Raw genomic sequence first — 22,116 nt, forward strand, 5'->3', positions numbered from 1 at the left:
TGTCATTTTTTTATTTCTAAAGGCATCAAGTAGCCTACTGATGTATCTCTCAGCAAATCATCCCTTTAAACTACGGTAACCATAATTCCTTTCCGAGACGTGCCGTTACGTCAACGAAGTTTCCCGATAGGCTTTGCGGTATTTTAAACAAGTGCGCGACTTCATACCGTGTTCTCTTGCTGTCAACAAAACTACGCCGACGAAAAAGTGGAGATTTTAACTTTCTTAACGTTGACATTTATTTAAACTTCGCGCGACAAGACATACAATTCAAATAGAGTATTCCTTCATTTTAACCCTCTGCTGAGCATGGTAAGTGGCACGCTAATAAATTTGTTTACGTGGATTCTGGATTAACAGTGGGCTCAGTTAGCCAGCTAGCATGCTAGTTTGTAATTGTACTGTATGTTCAAATGATCATGAAATATTTTTGAAATACAAAATAACACCGACCGTTCGTGCACAGAGGTTCCAGAATATAGTTGGGCTTAAACGTGGAAAAATAAAACAAGTGACATCTCCAAATAAATGGTGCTGGCTAACTTAGACCATTGACAATACATTAATGCAATTTTTTAAATCAAACCAGGGGATTTTTAATGAAAGTTTTCCGTTACTTTACTTCAAATTCAGATGGGTCCTAGACTGTATATAATAATTCCAGGTTTGACGTTAGTTCATCAGATTAACTATAAAAAAAGTTTGACAGGCAGGAATGGTAAAAATGCACGTTTTTATTTTTAAACAATTAGTTTTTTTATCATTTCAAATCTTATAAACGTATGCTTATACTGTCTTGAAAAAAATGCTTCTGCTATACATTTCGGCCCATCTAGGCTTGGCTTTATTTGTTATGAATGATCTGAAATGAAAGCTTTTTCTATGCCAGTAAAGCATTTAGTATATGAAATCATCCCAAGCTTTTGTTTGTCAGCAAACACAGTGAAAACAACATGAAGTGTTTGAGAACAGAGGAGTACGTCCAACAGCTGTCTTCTGGAAAGGACATCATAGTTCTTCACGAAAGCCTGAAGGTATATCACTTTTTATTTATGTGTAAATATGTAGGTGAAAGTGAAAACAGTCACATGTTTTAAAAAGTAAGTTCTACCAAAAAATATATTTGTCATTATTTACTTACTTCGGAACCAGAGTGCTGATTTTTTTTGAAAAATTGTGTTTTTAGTTTTCTGGTTACACAAAAGCATTAAAAAATCTATTATCCTGAATCCATATGAACAGGTTTGAACAAAAAAGAAAATATAAGTAATTATTTAGTAGACTTTTTACCTGTGCAATTGTTCTGCATGCACTTTGATGGGAGTGAAAGAAATGGTTATGGTTGTTGCCATAATAACTGGTACACTTCAAGATAAACGCTGCATAAGATATGGCACATGTCAAAACTTCATCTACAAATTATACATTTATGGACTATATATACGTGTATATATTTTTCAAGAAACCTGTTTAAATGCCTTTATGACACATTTTATAAAACTGTTGGTCATTGTTTTTTTGAAAGCTAGAAAAGGCAGTCAATATTCATTTAGATTGTAACCAGACAACTCAAAACACAGATTTTTAACAAAATCTGCATTTCAGTTCGTAAATAATTTGCAAACCTTTCCCTTCAAGTAGGCTAGACATCTGTGTTTTTAAATATGAAGCACACTGCTGGAGTTTATACTTGTTGTGCTTTTTCTTTTGGGTTTAGAAACATGTTGATGATGGCCTCGGTCCATATGGACGCACAATGTGTGATCGTATCATCCGGGCGTGTAACCAGCAGCTGGGCAGTGGCCCGCTGGACTCTACACATCAGGAGAGACTAGTGGACTTGGTTGAACTGGCTATCCAAGGGTATGAATTGGTAGAAGAGTCTGGAATGCAGAACAACCCATGTTATCTGGAAAAAATAGTATTCCACATCCTACAGAAAGTCGCCTCCCTGAGAGCTCATGGGCCTGCTAGTCGACTGGGTCGACTCATGTACAGAAGACTGAAGCGTTTGTCTGCAGAGGTACAGTTTGCCATTATATTATTGACACATTTCGAATATAGAAATTTTTCAGAAGGCTACTAATATATCTTTGCATATTTTTTGTTGACAGACCGATGACTTCCAGGTTCTGGTGCGGAACTGCTTCGCAGTATTGTGGAACAATCTCCAGTCTAACAACGCTAGTGGCTCTGCCCTCTCTCCAAGGGACAGACTCCAATATCAGCTGCAAGCTTTGATGTTCAGGCTCTTAGAACAGGAGTCCAACTCAACATCTAAAGTGCCACTCTTTGTGGAGGAAGTGGTAGCGGAATTTGAGTCATCAAAGAGTTTGACTCACGAAAATGTGACATTTTTGATCACAGAATTACAAAACCTTTCCCTCGTCCCCACAATAAACTTGTGCTCTGAACAAGTCTTTGCACAAATGTTACCAATGCTTCCGGTGAAGTGTGAGATCTTGTTTAAGGTCACTAAGCTTCTTTGTAAGTCAATTAATTTTTCAGAAGAAGCTAGTGGGTTGATTCGAGGTGCTGTGGAGGGGGTCAAAGGTCACGGTGTTCTGCGATCGGCCTTGAGTCTTGCAGATCGGGCAGTGCAGCTGCAGTCTTGTTTTGGTTCAGGAAAAGAGTGCGGTAAAGCTTTCACTGAATGTGCACGCATCTTAAGGGGGCTGCCTAGTGTGATGTCTGGCTCTGAGTGTCATGCGCTGTTTGAGGCTTGCCAGCTTGTTATTTGGGCAGTGGAGGCTGGCCAAAGTAAAGGGATGAACATAGCCACTCTGCTGACTTCTTTCTCTTTCCTGGAGGAATATCAGGAACTTCTGCTCAGACAGCAAAAGGTTAAACCATATCATCATAATTGACACCTACTGATATGTGTTACATTAATGGCATACTAATTGTTACCTGGAAATTTAACCCATGATGGAGTACCATTCTAAAATATATAACTTTTATGTTTTGTGTTCCAGTGCTCTTTTTCACAGAAGGTGCAGTACTCTCTTTGTTTCAGTTTCTACCAGGGCTTTATTAGCACGTACGATAGTCTTCACGCATCTCAGGTAATGCACTGAACTGTAATGAGACATCCAGGTGTATGATGTTTAAATGCATCGGCTCAAGGTTTGTACATATTCTGTGTGTGTCATCAGGTGTCTGCGGGGGATTCTCTGGACAGAGTGCTTTTGTACTGCCAGGCGACAGCAGGACGCATGCTGACTGAATTGCGGACACTTAACAATGACAACTTCTTACTTAAAGGAGGTATGGCTGCCCACAGTTATGTACCAGATGTAACGGATAGCTCTAAAATATGATTAGATTTCATATTTACGTAAACCAAGATAGTTAGTCTTATCATACATCAGGTGAATTTTGTGAAAAAAGTGTAAATGTACGACAGTATATATTACAGACTAATAAATGCTATTACTTGATAGAAGAATTGATTTATTTTTATTTGTTTTATCTGACTATTTCATGATTTTTCCACTACCGTAAAAGATCTTGTTTGCATCATGCCTACCACAAGTTTTATGTGATAACACCGTGTGGTGTCTGTTCTATTTCCTTGATTTACACTAGATTTGCGTGTTTTAATGAAGACTTTATTATTAATTCTTTTTTGCTTTTGTGTCATCCCCTGTAGTGTGCGCGGTGAATAATGTTGTGTACGAGCTGTTTAACACGAAGCTGTATGACGGAGCGTTTGGTTTGGCTGTAATTGTGTGTCAGGAGCTGTGTAAAGACTGCCCACCCTCTCTTCCTGTGGACAGGGTAAGAATTCAAATAATTTGTTACATTAGACTATAGATAATCAATTTAAAGGGATAATTTACCCTTAAAAAGAAAATTCTTGCATAATTTTCTCACCCTCATGTCGTTCCATACCTACATGGCTTTCATTCCTCTGCTTAACACACAAGGTGATATTTTGAAGAATGTTGGTTACCAAACAACATTGGACCCCATTGAATTATATTTTATTTCAGAGATTTCGGAAAAATATTTTGTATGCCACAATAGAAAATCATTACATGTTTTGAACATTGTTAATAAATGATGACAGAAGTTTTATATTTGGGTGAACGATTTTTAACAACAAAATTAATTTCTGACTTTACTTATCTGTTGTACAAGTGTTGAATATTTTGACTTTTATACAGTACTGTCAAATTCAAAGAGAATGTATAAATGGCACAATAAGCTTGTACACTTTAGATATGTTGTGGGTGTTTGTGTATGTGTTCAGGTCAATCGCTGCTTCATGCTGACTGTCCAGTGCAGCCGGCGCGGGGGTCAACCGGAGCGGGCTTTAGACTGGATCGCGCGCTGGATTCAAGTTTTAGGAAAGCGAGTTTTGGATCATCTCGCTGAACCTGTGTCACTATGGGTCAAAACTAAGTGTGATGCAGCCCGGGCAGGAGAGGATGACACACGCCTAAGGTAACTCGCACTTAGCAAAAAGTAAGTTGTAGATCGAAAGACTCATGCTGAACAAAACCGTCTTCTTGGCAGAACTTTGAGGGATGGATTGGCGGAAGTGTCGATGGATGAGGAGGTGGTGATTTGTTTGTTAGAGGAGGAGTTACGTTTGTATAAAGAGCAGACAGGAGACACAGCTCAGGAGCGCTACAACACGCTCTGCGACCTCTTGGATATATGTCACGAAGACACCTCGTACAAACTGAGACGGGCTTCCTACCTGTGCGAAATGTCACAGGTTGTGTGCTACCAAGACTTTAGCCAACAGACTGAGTGGTAGGTTAACATTTGAGTGATAGTTCACCCAAAAATGAAAATTCTGTCATCACTGATTACAGATTTTTTTTTTTGGGTGAACTATCCCTTTAACACTCATTTGATTCATTAGTTTTTGTGCTTTTATGCGTTTGTATTATTTGAATGAGGATGCCTGACTTGGATTTTTTCGTTTATGGCAATCAGCTCAGCAATTGACTTTACCCATGAGGCTTTGCGATTGTTGGAGGCTGAGCCAGAGACAGCAGAGAATGCTGATAGGCTGAAGGATGAGAAGGCACATGCCTCCCTATGGCTCTACATCTGCACCCTTGAGTCCAATCTGCAGGAGGTGAGTGCCTTGTTAATGTACACAACCAGTTTAAATGCGCTTCACAGGTTTATTGTATATCTCAAACATCTAAAAGGTTTACTCTTTGAGTTTAGTACCCCAAAACACATACATTTTCTTGAATTATTCCAGGCTGTGGACATGGAAAAGCGACTGCGTGCAGTGCAGGCAGAGAGTAAAATGGAAGTGTGTGTGGATCCCGTTCCTACTAATGATCTGGAGTATGAGGACAAACAGAAATCCCAAGAGAGCCAGCTAGTCTATGATGGACTACGCTTTAATCTACTGGCCCATAGCAGTAAGTCACTTTTTGATTTGGGACCACTTTCCTGGACACGGGGAACTCTCTACTTTATCTAGTATTAAAAAACAGTTGTGACATGCTATTGATTTGTGTCTATGCGTTAAGAGCTGAGCGAACCTCTGGATAAAAGTTTGTCTCTGTGGCGGAGTCTACTCAAGGGGTCCTTACCTGCTGTTAGAGATCCTAAACTTACAGCGTCCTCGATCACACTGATGTCTGCCCTCAACACACTCATGGGAAAAGTAGGTCCACGCACACTCAATGTCATCTCAAAATCAATGCTCTCCAAAAGCTCTTGGTCTTTTAGATTTAAACATTTCTTATTTTAGCACCTGCAAGCTCTGGAGGGATATCAGCTCGCTGCTGCTCTATTTCTTATCCTCGGAGATTCTCAGAACAGTGCAAATGCCCGTTGCCTCTCTGCCAGGATCCTGTTGTATTTAGGTTCCCCTCAGCTCGCCCAGGTGACCTTATATTATGCCGTGAAATTTATTAAAGCAATGTTGAGAAGATTTATTAATATCTAATGTGTGGATGTTTTAGGTGGAGTTGGGGAAAGCAGAACAGAGTCTGACCTCTGACCCAAGCTCAGAGGGAATGTCTGTTATATCCATGACTGCAATGCTACAGAGAGCACAGATCTGCTATACTTTAGGACAGGTAACACAGAGATAATTTGTAGATGAAGTCTCATATTTATTTCATTTAAATTGCAAAATGCTTGTCGATAGGCCAGTTAAAGAGAATAGGTGTATTTGTATAAGTGCATTTGTGTACTCATTCACAGACCATGGGTCTGTCCCTTTACTGCAAATGAGAAACTATTTAAAACAATAATTTGTGCTGTCTAGTTTCAATTTAGTGGTCAGCTGTAAAAAGCAGTTACAGTACAGAGATCATCCCTCTGTCTTTCTCTTGCTCTCAGGTTGAATCTGGGGTTTGTTGCCTGATGGAGGTGATAAAGGAATCCGCTCGGCATCATTCTAAGAGCTGGTACCTACTTAGAGCACGGGCTCTGCAGACCGCCAGTGAATACTTGAGTCTGGACTCCGAGACTTTAGACTCACAGCTGCGCCAGAGCATCATTCAACATGGTCAGTTTACGCTCAATACATGTGTTAAATGAAGATCTTTTCATTGAAGCAAAGATATAACCACCTTACTTAGTCGCAAAAAGACAAAAGCGTTACATTTCACATATACACATCTATGTGTGATAATGTTTTTGTTTTAGGTTTAAAAACTCCAGATACAGCCCAGTATGAAGGACTCAAGCTGTTGTGCAGCTTAGTGATGATGTTGCTGGGCAACGGGTTTTACGGAGCTCCTGGACCAAACACGGACACTCGCTTTGTAGATCAAGGTACAAATTTGTTAACAACAGATAATCATTTCGCATCAGTTTGAAAAGAAGAATAAAAGCCAATTTTGAGATTTTGCTTGCAAAATATGGCAAAAAAAGTTCCCTGAGGGATTTACAACAAAAATGTCAAAAAAATCATCCAATAATGGACTAAGAACCCTTGTTACCAAACGTGAATTCATGTTAGATTTTTTTTTCCAAAACCCTGGTGGAGTGAATCGAGCACAGAAATACTACGTCATACGTTCAACTTTTTGACAAGTTAACCATGTTAAGCTTTAGAAGCCAGCATGTTTAACAGTGTGCAAGTCATAATGCATGAAATAGCATGTTACCCCCACTTTAATATATATAAAAGAGTTTTTCAAGATAAATGTACAATTAAATAGTTGAAATGAAATTAAGCGATTTTTAATTGAAAATTGAACGTCTTAGAAAGGGCATGGATGCATCTAAAATAATAACCATCTTACAGAAACATTCTAGATGTCTTTATGGCATTTGTAAGGAAACATCTCGTATTCCAGATGTAAATGCAGACATCAAATACATGTATCCCACATGCATCTGTGCTATCATAGAGCATATCATTCAGCTAACAAAAAGTTTGAAAACCCCTGATTTATATATTTTATAGTCCATGTATTGTCCGAAACATTAATGTGGACGGAATGTGTGTGATTTTTCTCTGTAGGAGACAGCGTTGTGTTTAAGTGGCTGTTGTTGAGCGAGGTTCTGGTTTGTTCTGAAAGGATGGTGGCTGTGAGGAGCAGCAGTGGGGCCGTTCATGAAGCTAAAGCTCAGTGTCTAGAGGCTCTCAAACTGGCCACCAAATTGCAGACCCTCAGCCAGTAAGTATAAACCCTGCAGGGTGTATACATTTACAGACATTTCTGATACTTTTGTCCACTCTCCATACACACAATATGCACATTATATACTAGACTGATGTTTGTGTGAACTGGGATGTTTTAAATCACATAGCTGTGCCGAGCTGTTGGTATTGAAAGCAGAGCTGGAGTTGATGAAAGGAGCTACTGAAGCAAGTGGTTTAGATCTGGAGCAAGTCAGAAACTTGTTGGATTTGTGCACAGGTAATGTAGTCAGAACCATTCAGACAACATTTTTTACTACTTATATATTTGCTACTGCTATTAACATTACCTCGTCTTCATGTAGATTTTGGTCAAGCCCAACAACCGAAGATCGAGGTGAAAATAAAACCACGCAAAGGTCGGCCAGTTGCCCCTGCTTCTTCTGGTGACATTCTTGAGGAAGATGAGGATCTGAGTGGACTCCTCAGCTCTCGTGCCCTTCTCAAGGAGCCTGTCGAAACCATGTCTAGATTAGGAAGTCAAGGAGCATCTCCTCCTCTAAAACCCAAACGCCAGCGATGGCTTTCCTGCCTGACCCATGCTGAGACTTGCTTCAGTCCCTGCTGCACTGAGCTCAGTGTGGTTCGAGTCAGTATCCATTGGGCCCTGATACAAGCGGACCTCCAGTCTGACCAAGAGCTATCCTGCCGATTACGCCAATGTGCCAGGAAACGTTGCCTTAGTGTCATGACTAAACTCCAGAGCAGTCTGGCGGATCTTGTGTCACCTAACATATCAACTAAACGATGTCTGTCAGTGCTCCAGGCCGAACTTGGTAGGATGCATTTGGCCTCCGTGCTTCAGCTACTCAGAACGGGAGAGAAAGGAAAGTCTGCAGCCTTGTGGGAGGAAATTGAAGCGGGATTGAAGGCAGTGAAGCCGAAAGGAGCAATGACACCAGAACTTGGGCCCATCAGGGCTGCTCTACTGGGAGCTAAAGCTGTGGCGTGTTGTTTAGCATTAGCCATAAAGAAACAGTGCACACCAGAAGAACTTTTCTCTTCTGTCTGGGGTTGGAAACCAACAAAGACCAAAACTCAATTAAAACCCCAAAAAACTGAATCAAGGCATAAAGCCAAAAGCCCAGCTTCTGACAAACCTCTCTCAGAGGGAAACGTTAAGAGCCAAAGTGACAAAAAAATGGAGCAAGAGAGCAGGAAAACGAAAGAATCCTCTTTAGCTTCTAAGAAACCTAAAGACTCTGTGCCCAAAATTACCATCTCAAAAGCCTCCATGGTTTTCAAAACGCCCAAACCGACAAGGACGTCTCGACCCAAGTCTGTGTCCACCACCACTGGTGTTGGTGATCTGAGAGCATTTGACTTTACTAATGAGGTGCCTGAGATTTCGGTCAACTTCACACCCTCACTTACTCCTGCAGGCAATCGCGGGAATACAAAGTCTAAAGTCGCCCCAAAGGGATCATTCGAAGTTTACAAAGATTCTTCTCCTGTAGAAGTGAAACCATTGCTTGTACCCGCAGCACCTAAACGGACCAAACGCTCACGCTTTAAGGTTTGATACCTCAGTTTCTACTGATACATTTACATTTAGTCATTTAGGAGACACTTTTATCCAAAGCGACTTACAAATGAAGTAAACAATGGAAGCAATTGTTCTCACTATACAATAAGTGCTTATTACTAGTGGTGCTTGTAGGGATAGGGATAGTTCACCTAAAAATGAAAATTCGGTCTTGATTTACTGACCCTAAATTTGTTTCAAACCTGTATCGATTTCTTTGATATGTTGTACACAAAAATATTTTGAGAATCTGGGAAACTACAGTTATGGGGCACCATTACCTAGCTGTGGCGGTCAATGGTGCCCTAGAAATGTTTGGTTATAAACATTCTTCTTGATATCATCTTTTGTGTTAAACTAAAAACAGTCATATATATATAGGTTTCTATAACATGAGGGTGAGTAAATGATATCAGAATCTTCATTTTTGTGTGAACCCTCCCTTTAAGGTAACTTTTTACAGTTTCTACCACACAGCATGAAGACCTTACTAAATACACAATAAACCCGTTGCATTTCTTTAATAAAATGTAAATAGGAGTTAAATTCAAGGCTTCAGGCTTAACAGAGATGTTCAAATTTGAGTCATGCATCCTCAAGAGCTTATAAATGGAATTGGCTGTTTTCTGTCTCAGGTTGAGTTCAGTGATGAGAGTGACACTGAAACTGCACCTACCGCCGTAGTGGAAAAGACTGAGAAAAAGCGAAACGCGTCCAACTCTAAAACCACTCGTACCCTTAAATCATCAGCAAACTCCAACCCCAGTGACACCAAAGTTCCTGTAGAACCAGAGACTCCCCGAAGAACACGGGGGACTAAGAAGAGCACAGCCCTTCCCTCTTCTGGCTGCCTATCTTCTGAAGAAGATGCGACTGTAGCCCAACAGACACGTCCACGCAGGGGCAGAGCGAAAAAGAGTCAGAGTTCAGAGGTCACAGACGAGCCAGAAAGGATGAGGATGATTAAAGAGCATGAAGATGAGGTTCTTTTGAATATCAGCCTGGAGGAGCTCAGAGACTCTGACACAGAGATGAAAGACACAGGTGTGTGAACCAATATTGATGTGAATGCATGGCTCGGATTCTGATTGGACTAATTGTTTGTGTATGTGATTCTAGGCAGCCCAGATGCCGATTGTGAGGTCTTGAGGAGAGATCTGCCCACCGATGTAGGACAGGAGGGTTTCAGTGAGCTCAGGAGGGCTGGACAGAATGGCCCTGGAGCTCACACACCCCTATCACATGCACATACTGCCTTAGGTAACACACAGTCCATCAAGAAATCTAAAGAACAATAGGAATTTTGGTAAACATGGTAAAACGTATTAAATAGAGCTGAGAGTACTTAAATCTTGCTGATAGCTGAAATGAACTAAAATGTTTTAGATTTATAAGCGAAAAATACTTGTATAAGGGCTGTTACAATGTCAGAGTTTTACTACATGATTATCGTGGCAAAATAACACGATTGTTAAATATGTACAAAGCTTTAAAAAAATAAAAAAAATTCAGATATGCAATCAATAATCACAGTTATTAAAGTGATAATTCACCTAAAAATGAAAATTCTGTCCTCATTTATTCACTCATTTACTCTTGTTATTTCAAACCTTTGACTTTCTTTCTTTTGCAGAACACAAAAGAAGATATTTTCAAGCATGTTGGTAACCGAACAGCACAGCCCTTCACTTCTATTGTATGGGCCCAAAACCAATGCAAGTGAATGGGGGCGAGTTAACAACATTCTTCAAAATATCTTCTTTTGTGTTCTGTGTAAGAAAGTCATACGGTTTTAAAATGACAAGAGTGTGAATAAATGACAGAATTTCACTTTAATATCACAGTTATTGTCAATACAATACTGCAACACATAACTTATAAATCTACTTTTGCAGATATCACTGGGGTGCAAATTCGAGGTTGGACTCGTGTATGTTCAATGTTTTAATCAACATCTTAATAAAATATACATCCGTTTGTACATTTGTGTGTATTTAGCTGACCTATCAGTGGAGGCCATCCAGTCGTACCTGCGCTTCTCATGGCTCCTCTTTCATCACTTCCCCCCTCCTTCTCTTTATCCTCACATCTGCTCACTGCTCGCTCAATCACTTGGTCAGACTGATCCTGTCACCACAGCAATGCTACATGCACAGTCGCTGGGGGTGTCCACTCGGCACCATATGACCCGTCACGTGGTTAGCCAGTTCAGGTATGTCAGTGGCCCCTGCACTGAGTGAAGAATGGTTACAATTAAGCTAATTTTGTCCTCTCAATGAAAATATCTCAACCAAGTTTTGTATAACATGCCTTGTTTATTCACTTTCTCTGTAGGAAGCTTAAGAAATCAAGTAATGATGTAACAGAAGGTCTGAGTGCTCTAAAACTGGAGGAATCATCAGGAGTGACTCAGACTCAGAAACTCTCTACACTGGAGAAGATCTTTTCTTTCAGCTCATCACACCCAACAGAGTTTCCACAAACACACTGCCAACAGTTTACAGAGCAACTGAAAGACCTGCCAGCAGGTAACACACTCAGCTGCTTATATAACTTTACATTTTTTCCCCACAAAGTCTTCTATCGAAAGATGTCATTTTGGAATCGGTTACATCTAAGCATTTATGAATACCACAGAGATGACACAGACTTGTTATTGTTGTCATAGGAATAACTGTGTGCATGCTCTCGCTTGTGGGGGTGTATCCTGATGAGATTGGCACCACTATTCTTCTGACCAGACTGCAGCGAGACTCCGCACCAATAACAGTTAGAATCCCTACTACAGACAGAGAGGTATACATGTTACCACAAGCATGTGTTCTGTTATGCTTAAGGTCTTTGCACATACAGTCCGAAAATATCTTATGCAGATTTTTGTATTGGCGACAGGGCCGGCTCCAGGCATGGGCAGGGTTGGGCTGAGCCCACCTAAACATCTGTCTTGCCCACCCAATGAGAGTAAAAAAACAACACCAAAAATTGCAGTATTTTCTATTGGTTGAAAGCAACGTCACTCTTCACTCACAGAGTGGCTTTAGTTTGTAACAGAGATGCTGGTGAAAGCAAAATAATTTTTAGGCACACTGCATGCTGGTTTTGAGTTTATTATAAACCGCATGTAAAATGAATTATGCAGTAAAATCCGAATAATTTATTATTACGGGTCACGCAAGCGGTAATATTGACAAACAGCTATTATTTGCTTGCAATATTTAGGCTAAATTTTTACTTATCGACCATCGGGAATGAACGAAAGATCCAGCTTTTCCAATAAATCTATCTCCTACCATCTCAAACACCTCAAGGTTGTAGCAAAACATTGTGCAGTTTAGGTGCACTTCGCGCTCGCGGACCTCATAAACAACAGAAGATATGATGTAAAGTTCACTGTGCAGTGAAATCAGAGGTTTTTGCAAAAATTAAACAGAAGTCAGTGATTTTTCACTGATGGGGAATGTTCTTAGCCCGCTTTCTATAAAGGCTTCTATTTATTTACATAACCACTTTATCAATGCGTAAAACATCAAAAAAATCAAACAAACACAATTTATTTAAAGGGCTATAATCACCAATAATTATTTTTGTTTTAATCTTGCAGTCTTCTGTAATGAATGTCTGTTTTACATATTTATAACATCATAAATAATTTCAATCCTGCATGTATTGAAGTCATATATTACATTGTGTTGTCACCGAACAGCAATATGAAAGACAGAGCATGATAATAAATTCATTTAAAAAAGCAGGGTTATTTCATAAATGATCTTTTTTACTTTTTCTAATACACGTAGACCTACAAACAGTAGATTTGTGTTGTTTAAAACTAAATAGGAAGTTGTTTATTTTTTTGCAATATTTCAGTTTTCTCCAGTTCTTTTTCGGCAAATAAATCCACAAAAAAATAACATTTTTTTATGAAATTTGAGGGGAAATGTTGTCAGACGTTCACAGAAATAAACAAAAACGAAAATTTTACCAAAACACATTCTTATCTTATCAGAAAAAAATAAAAAAAGGTTTAAATGGTTTCTTCATCTTTTTCCGGTTGGGGTATATGCCCACCCAGGATACCTGCTAGCCCACCCTTCTGCACCTGAAAAGAACAGGGCCTGATTGGCGCCAGTGTCTCTGAATAGTCAAAATGCTTGAAACAGATTCGAAAGATCAGGCAGTGTGTAAATGTGATCGTATTTTTTTTTTTTTAACGTGTGGAAATTTCAGACATAATTTGCAATGGCCTTTACTGTTTGGACGTATGACAATCCTGCATCACAATATTAACATTGAATAAAGTTTTAAATGCACTACGTTAAAATGTTTAAATACATTCTTTAGCGTTCGGTTGCCGTGCTGTTGATGGAGATGGATGGAGTGTTGAAAGGGCAAAAGGAAGTGAGCGGGGTGGCAGAAAAATCCCAGTGGTGGGAGGGACGGAAGGCTTTGGATGCTCGTGTGGAGGTAAGTCTATATTTATTGGAATGAACAAGAATAATGTTGGATGTTTTGAAGTTGGTATTTGATGGGATTGATATGTATATTGAGATGTGATAATTTTCCCTCATCAGAAATTGCTAGAGGAAATGGAAGAAGCTTTAGGGGTGTGGCGAACTTTACTCCTCCCTTTTAACTCTGATCCTGAGCTTGAAATTCAGATTAAACGTTTCCAACAGGCACTGAAAGGAACAAAGATCACACAGGAGATACTCAAGGTATGTGGTGACAATTCTGTAGAAATGGACACAGTGAATTTAAAGGGACAGTTCACCCAAAAATAAATTTCTGTCATCATTTACTTACCTTTAAGTTGATCCAAATCTACATACATTTCTTTGTTCTGATGAACACAGAGAAATATATTTGAAGAATGCTTGTAACCAAACGGTTCTTGGACCCCAATGACTACCATAGTAGGAAAATATTTTGAAGAATGTAGGTCAGAAAACCGTTCTGGGTCAACATTCGTCCAAATATCTTTCTCTGTGTTAAACCAAAAAAAGAAATGTATACAAGTTTGGAACAACTAGAGAGTGAGTAATTCATGACAGAATTTTCATTTTTGGGTGAACTATCCCTTTAAGTGGTTTCTTCAAACCATCTGTAGAGCACTGATATCTGTTTAGGGTTTATATGTGGTCTTATATCATGTGCTTCATGACTCTCATCATCTCTCTTAAGGTGGTTCTCTCAGCATCCCCACTCCTCTCCCTGCCTGACCTACAGTCTCTTGTGGACGGGTCGGGTCTGCAGGACAAGGACTTCCTGAGGCTTCTGCAGGGGGTTGTGGCTGAACTGAGGGGGAGGGAGGAGCCACAGGGACATACAGTTCTTATCTTGGACAAGGTGGGTTGTCAAGTCACTTCTGTGTAATATTTACTGGATTAGTATTACATTTGAAATGCATTTACGCAGTGTTACATGCAAGTTGCTATTCATGTTGAGAGGAGTTTATGGCTTGTTTGTTGGTTTCATCGATCAAAATATTGTTTTCTTCAGTACATGCAAAAATTGCCATGGGAGAACATCACTTGTCTGAAATCTCGCTGTGTCACTCGCATGCCATCTTTACATGCGGTACTTGGTCACAGTCATCTTAAAGAGGTATCAATCTGTTACCTATACAAGCACGCACAGAATATTTATCACATATGCATAAACAAATCCACTTTCCCCTCGAATCCTTCAAATGATTTGTTATCTTTTACCAGATGGATTCAAGCTGTGCCTTGTCTTCTGGTGTGAATCCTAAGCAAGTTTATTATGTGCTAAACCCAGATGGGAACCTGCCTGACACTGAGACGCGCTTTAAAGACTGGTTTACTGGGTAAGTTTCAAATGCATGCAAACTGGCAGTCACAATTGCGTTACTGATCCAGCGTACAGTTTGGCATCTGTCCTGTCTGTGATTGGCTAGTGAACGGGGGTGGCAAGGTGTTTGTGGAATTGCTCCTGATCCAGATAAACTACAAGAGGCTGTCGCCACCAAAGATCTCTATATGTGAGTAATACTGTTAAAGACATCATCAACTTTATACAAAATAAGGAAAAATTTGCTTGACAATATGTATTTGTGCCTTATTTGTGCAGATACATAGGTCATGGAGCAGGAGCTAGATTTCTGGATGCTCAGAGGGTTTTGAAAGGGCCTGTGCGGGCAGCGGCTCTGCTGTTTGGCTGCAGCAGTGCTGCTCTCAGTATACTTGGCAACCAGGAGGGAACAGGGATCATTCTCAGCTACCTGACTGCTGGATGGTAATGTACACATTAATGTCCTAAAATATTTATTTAGAGTCTATTGTGGAGTCAGTTGTCAAAATAAATTTTCTTTATTAAAGGAATAATCCACCCAAATTTTGGGTGGAACCATTCCCTTAAATATATTGCGTTATCAATCAATATTTCTTCGATTTTTGACTACTCTAGCCCATTAGTACTTGGTAACCTGTGGGATGTAACGGATCGTGATTTGGATCGCTTCACGTCAGCTCTTCTTCAGTCCTGGCTGTCTGCTGGCCCTGGATCCTCACTTCTTCAGCATTTAGCCCAGTCGCGTAACGCCACACACCTCAAACATATAATCGGTGCCGCGCCGATTGCATATGGATTGCCTGTGTACATTCACTAACTCTGGTTTTAATTACAAATTTTATGCACAAGTATAGTTTATTTTAATGAATGATATTTGGTCGCTTATTATTTAAAGTTGAGCTCTGTTGTATAAAATACATTTCATTGAGGGAAATATAGGACCAAACAAATTGTCAAGGAGTTCAATCAAAGTGTTTTACTTTGTTAAATGTTCTCATAATTTGTCACGGTGATAGTTTTGTCATATTTATGTTTTTCTCATGGCCTTATGATTTGGTTTTCTCATAACTGTTTTACAAAATTGTTTAATTGACATTTGTACAAGTACGCTTGTATTTTTATCACATTACATTTTTATTTCCTGTGTTTTTAAATTATATAGAATGCTGCTTTAAAATAAAATGCTTTCATGACAGATTCCCTGACTATTCCAATTATTTTGATTTCATATGGTGTGGCAGTGATGATAAAGACTTAATGTAGTTCACAATGTAAGGATCTAAAGAGGGTGTGTGCATTCTGGTCTCATTAAAAACTATTTCCAGCAACAGAATATTAATCTAAACGCAATTGAAAGTAGTAGATGTACTAATAAATCATTTATGAACAAATGTATATATTTGAGTTATAAATAGTACACAATTGGCAAAAGAAAGTATATTGTGTGTATATATATATATATATATATATATATATATATATATATATATATATACTGTATTTAGAACATAGGGCAGGGTTTTTCAAACTTTTTTGTCAGCTGAACCCCTTTGACATAAATTATTTACTAGAGGTACACCCTGAGATAAAACAATATTTTTATTACATCTGAATATTAAAAAAAAAGTTTTATATAGTATTTTATATAACCATTGTTGTTTTTCACCTTTAACATTTCTTTGCAATTTTACATTTTTCTCTCGAAGTAATGGAAATGCACTAAAATGTTGATCAAAATGATTGTCTTGTAATATGGTGGTAATAAGGTTGTTCTCACAGTCTTCAAAGCCTCTTTGAAGTTTAAGCCAGATATGTGTTAAATCCTTTTTCTGTACAGAAATGTGTCACTTTGGGGTAACGTTATGTGCATCTCTATATTGTTTATCTTTATTGGTTTATTTCTAATATAATCTCACAAAAACAAATCTAATGTTAGTTTTCTTGTTGAGACATATGTTTTTGCGCTGTTAACGTTACCATACCAGCAAGTGTTTTTTTCCATTCAAGTAATCTTCCATAGCATAGGCTTAAGGCGATGTCCGAATCGTTTATTTGAGCAATATTTGTTTTTGATGACCCCTCAGTACAAAATAATTGGGCAACAAGGCAAACATCATAGTTGTTAATACGAGTTTTATTAATAACAAAAATGCTCACAGTAACGTGTCCTGTATTTGCCCCTCATGATTTGACTATACTGCAAACATGGTCAAATTTAGTTATTTGTTTTTCAACTAATGCTATTATTTCAGCCTCACGATACCTTTGTCGGAGTGAAACACCTCCTTATGAAGGGAGCAAACGCTACAAGTCCAGAAGTCATTTGACCCAGTCTGATCAGGAGTCCTCACCTGTGTCAGCATCTAACATCAGTGGCGATGAAAAGCGAGGTAACGTCAAGTCACTGTACAGGCCCATGAGAAGAACGCTGAGAAACAGAGCGACTTCCATGCCGCTGCAGGTAAGACTGGGTTTACGGTAAATTAAATAAATTGTGAGTCTATTAACATATCTAATCTATGTTAGTCGTGAGTGAAAATGAGATTGAGACTGTTGCTCAGTTAGTTTTTTATCATTGCTTTTATTTTACTCTAACACGTTGTCTCCTTAAAAGACTGCAATATTTACAAGGTCCCAAACTGGGGGAAGCTGTATTTGGCACTGTGTATGTTGGGACCCGCATATCCAATTGATTGGAAGCCGTTCTCTCCCCCTTTTAAAATATTTTTTTATTTCAGTATTCAATAAACCATAAAGCAACGGAACAGTTTTTACACTCAAAGACCTTTCACATTAAACGCAGACATCTTGTCACGAAACGTGTGGTGATAGAGGAGAACCCAAATGCAGGCAGCGGTACGGGGTAACAAAATATCTTTATAAAACACAACAAAAACCCACAATGGGGTAAAATACAGGGGATAAACAAAGACAGCCAAACAGGAACAAAAAAAAAAAAAAAAAAAAAAAAAAAATAAAAAAAAATAAAAAAAAAAAAAACTCACGTAGGGTAACAAAAACTCTCAGGAACAGAGTGCTGGGGCAGAAACGCTGGGACACAACGTAAGGATAAATCCTGGGTACAGCAGTTCAGACAAGCAAAGTTACAAGTATGTATAAGAACAAACGAGCACATGACAGAATACAAGGGCAATAAATAGGGAGACGAACAAAGGATAATTAACAATAGGCAGGTGTGGGTAATAAAACACTCAAGGGAAGCTAACGAGGAGACGAGAGGGGCGGGGCCATAGACGAGACACGAGAAGGAGCATGAAAGCCAAAATCTAAGCCATGCCATGTCCTTCTCACACAAAACCCTAGACTTAGTCATGACTCCGCTGCAAGAATAAGAATAAACATGACATGATAGCGGAATCATGACATAAGCCCCCCCTCAAATGAACACCTCCAGGTGTTCACCAAGGGGTAACTAACAAGACAAGACAGACTGGGTAACAGACAAAAACCAACAGAACATTGAAAACATGATTAGGGGCATACAAGAAATAATAACAAACGGGTTGGGGTGAGACAATAAAAATAACAAACAAGGGAGGGGGGGTGGGGACAAACAAGAGTACCTAGGGGGCAGTCCAAAAGGGTAGGGGCTGGGTGGGGAAGTCCTAGCCCGTGGGGGCACGCCAGAGCGCGGAGCCCCAGAGGGCTTGACAGGGGAAGTCCTTGGAGGAACTGTCCTAGTCCCCTGCTGGACTGCCGGAACGGACCATGGCTGGAGAGGCCCGGGAGTGCCGGACGGGACCGGCTGGAGAGGCCCGGGAGTGCCAGACGGGACCGGCTGGAGAGGCCCGGGAGTGCCGGACGGGACCGGCTGGAGAGGCCCGGGAGTGCCGGACGGGACCGGCTGGAGAGGCCCGGGAGTGCCGGACGGGACCGGCCCGGGAGTGCCGGACGGGACCGGCTGGAGAGGCTGGAGAGGCCCGGGAGTGCCGGACGGGACCGGCCCGGGAGTGCCGGACGGGACCGGCTGGGCAGCCGGGCTTGACGGCGGCGGCCCCCTCCTATGCTTCCTTGAACGGACCACAGGGCATGTGGACGGCTGTAGAGAAGCGATAGGGAGACTAGAGAGCCTCACCATCCCAGTGGTCAGAACCCGGTCCTCCGGGATAGAATCCAGGTGGGAATGGGAGGAGTCCTGCGGGTTGCTGCAAGCGAGATCCTCTACCAGATCCTGGAAAGACCCCCGGATCATCCTCTCCCGTTCCTCAGGCAGAGGAGGACTGACGAGGCCAGCGAGGAAATAAGAGTTCAGTAGGACCTCTGGGAGACAGCCCCGCCTAGCCACCGATCCCCGTGCATATTCATCCAGGGTCCGATTACCCTGGGGAGGAAAAGGGCCGTTGCCTTTCTGGACCTCATTGTAGCTTGACTGCCACCAAGTCTGGGACGAGTTACTGCCTGCTGGGTTCATTATTGGCTTGTTTGTTCTGTCACGGAACGTAATGAGATGGAGGAGAACCCAAATGCAGGCAGCGGTACGGGGTAACAAAATGTCTTTATAAAACACAAAACAAAAACCCACAATGGGGTAAAATACAGGGGATAAACAAAGACAGCCAAACAGGAACAAAAAAAACTCACATAGGGTAACAAACTGTAACAAAAACTCTCAGGAACAGAGTTCTGGGGCAGAAACGCTGGCACACAACGTAAGGATAAATCCTGGGTACAGCAGTTCAGACAAGCAAAGTTACAAGTATGTATAAGAACAAACGAGCACAGGACAGAGAATACAAGGGCAATAAATAGGGAGACGAACAAAGGATAATTAACAATAGGCAGGTGTGGGTAATAAAACACTCAAGGGAAGCTTACGAGGAGACGAGAGGGGCGGGGCCATAGACGAGACACGAGAAGGAGCATGAAAGCCAATATCTAAGCCATGCCATGTCCTTCTCACACAAAACCCTAGACTTAGTCATGACTCCGCTGCAAGAATAAGAATAAACATGACATGATAGCGGAATCATGACATATCTCTAGTTCAGTGACATTGCTTTTTGCTCTGCAGGTTGCTGTCTCAGGAATCGGCAGATAAGGTGGAGGACCCTGCAACTGTAAGTTCCATTTTTAATCAGTTTATTTAACATTTACAGTGACCCCAAAAAAATTCTGACACACTATGCATGTAACTAATCATTAATTATTAAGTATTAATGTAATACCCTTTACTAATGTTGTACTAATTGATTGGACCTGTCTGAGTGTATGTCCCCAAATGCTCTGCCCTGAACGTAAAGCAGCTATGCCTATATGGTTAGAAAGGTAACTTGGCTGTATCTACTAGCAACTGTGTGTAACTCTTATGAGAAGTTAATAGTAATCTGACTTTATTCTGTTCTGTTTTTACAACGAAATTATTTTGTTATCTTGTTTTTGTTACAGATGAATGAGGCAGATGCTTTAGCTAGGTCCTTTTGAAATTTTACCATGGCGAGGACATATGTTTGTTATTTGTAATGGTTTTATAACCTTCCCTATTTTTTTAAACAGCTCTAGGTTTCTTACAATCTTTGGAATTATACAGATGATTTACTTTTGCTCAGTGATCGTTAACCCAAGTGTCATCATTTACTCACACTCTTGTCAAATCAAACCCGTGTGTCTTTCTTTCTACCGCAGAACACAACATAAAATATTTTGAAGAATGTTGGCAACTGGCCCCCATTCACTTGCATTGGTTGTGTTTCCATACAATAGAAGTGAATAGGTGCTACCCCTGTTCAGTGACCAACTTTCTTCAAAATATCTTCTTATGTGTTCTGCAGAAGAAGGAAAGTCACACAAGTTCAAAAAGACAAGAGGGTGAGTAAATAATGACAGAATTTTAGTTTTTGGGTTCACTTAACTATCACGTTATAGTATTAGTCTCTTTGTATTCATTTTAAAGTATTAGAAATCATTATGTATGAAATTTAAGCCGCTGCATTCAATGTTTCTGTGACATGTGTCATTGGACGTTTGGAGAATACTTTGTCTTCTGTAATCGCACTGGTGGTCTTCAGGCCATGAGAAATATTGCTGGTGCAGGGTTTATTTTATGCTTACGGCATATTTAACTCAATCTTATATTCAAGGTACTTTAAAACATAATGTAATATATTATAGTCCTAAAAATGCTGTTGCACCATGCAAGATGAGACTTGCATTCACACATTTGACTAAACACTATAATGGCCATATAGCCATTAAGCACTTACTGAAACACTTTAATAGTGTACTATGAGATCCAAAGCTCTGTACAGTACCTTACTTTTCATGATTGTTAATGTGTCCAACACAAATAAAATATTCTTATTGTTTTCATTGTTCTTATATTGACTCACTAAAGCTTTGTGTGACTCATCTATCCAGTTATTTATTTGTAGCTCTCGTGGAATTAAAAAAAAAACATTCCAACATGTTATCCCTGTACAGCCATCAACTACTTAATGACATATCCATGATACATTCTTACAGATATATCTTTAATACATACTTCATAATAGTACAAATATAGTTATTTCATAACTTTTTCCATCTTAATTGGTAACTTGCCTCTTTCCCAAAACATCTAGAATATGGGACACTTGTAGCCATTCATATTATGCAGCTAGTGTGGTTGTCAGATGATCATAGTATCAGATCATAGTATAGACCCACTGACCAATGGGTTAGTGCAAAAATATAAACTGCAGTGTGAAAAGCAGTGAGCAAACAAACACAGCCAAACTTCCGTCAGCCGATTAAAGCGGCATTGATGGGCAGGGTCTTTATCCCGCTGGCTCTTCGTTGTTAAGCTCTCGAGTGCAGGAATATCCGCCCCCCTTTTGAATTTGGGGAAGTATGGGATATGAGAAACCCACCCTAATCCCACTAACGAAATAGCTTGACATTAACTGGAAAAGTGTTTATATAATATAAAATGGACAAATAATAAGAAATATCTTATCAGTTCTTTTTAGTTGTTTTAAAATGTTGTTCAATGCTTATTTTTCTCATTTTAAATTATTAGTCATCCAGAGGTCCCCTTGGAAGTCAGCTGGGGCCTCGGCCTCCCTGTTGAGAACTATTGATGTATAGACTATAGGCAAAATGAATAAACAAAATCCTTTGGTTTATAGCTAGTGCAATATAAATGGCCCTT

The 22,116-nt window shown here is 39.9% G+C and overlaps 1 protein-coding gene across 1 annotated transcript; it reads left to right on the forward strand.

Annotated features, from left to right (window-relative positions):
- The first annotated feature begins 161 nt into the window (after positions 1–161).
- espl1 (extra spindle pole bodies like 1, separase) lies at positions 162–16,166 on the forward strand. The gene is made up of 32 exons (XM_056751530.1): positions 162–312; positions 935–1,034; positions 1,718–2,023; positions 2,115–2,843; positions 2,976–3,065; positions 3,156–3,267; positions 3,653–3,780; positions 4,256–4,449; positions 4,522–4,764; positions 4,951–5,095; positions 5,228–5,393; positions 5,505–5,641; positions 5,729–5,863; positions 5,943–6,059; positions 6,325–6,493; positions 6,634–6,762; positions 7,457–7,613; positions 7,747–7,856; positions 7,942–9,152; positions 9,797–10,205; positions 10,281–10,421; positions 11,160–11,373; positions 11,496–11,689; positions 11,830–11,957; positions 13,500–13,622; positions 13,730–13,873; positions 14,340–14,504; positions 14,658–14,762; positions 14,870–14,985; positions 15,076–15,159; positions 15,249–15,413; positions 15,585–16,166. Exons 2-32 carry the CDS (start codon positions 954–956, stop codon positions 15,784–15,786), a joined length of 6,549 nt encoding a protein of 2,182 aa, XP_056607508.1. The 5' UTR covers positions 162–312; positions 935–953; the 3' UTR covers positions 15,787–16,166.
- Positions 16,167–22,116: the final 5,950 nt, after the last annotated feature.

This window comes from Triplophysa dalaica, chromosome 6 (genome assembly GCF_015846415.1).
Source record: "Triplophysa dalaica isolate WHDGS20190420 chromosome 6, ASM1584641v1, whole genome shotgun sequence".
NCBI lineage: Eukaryota > Metazoa > Chordata > Actinopteri > Cypriniformes > Nemacheilidae > Triplophysa > Triplophysa dalaica.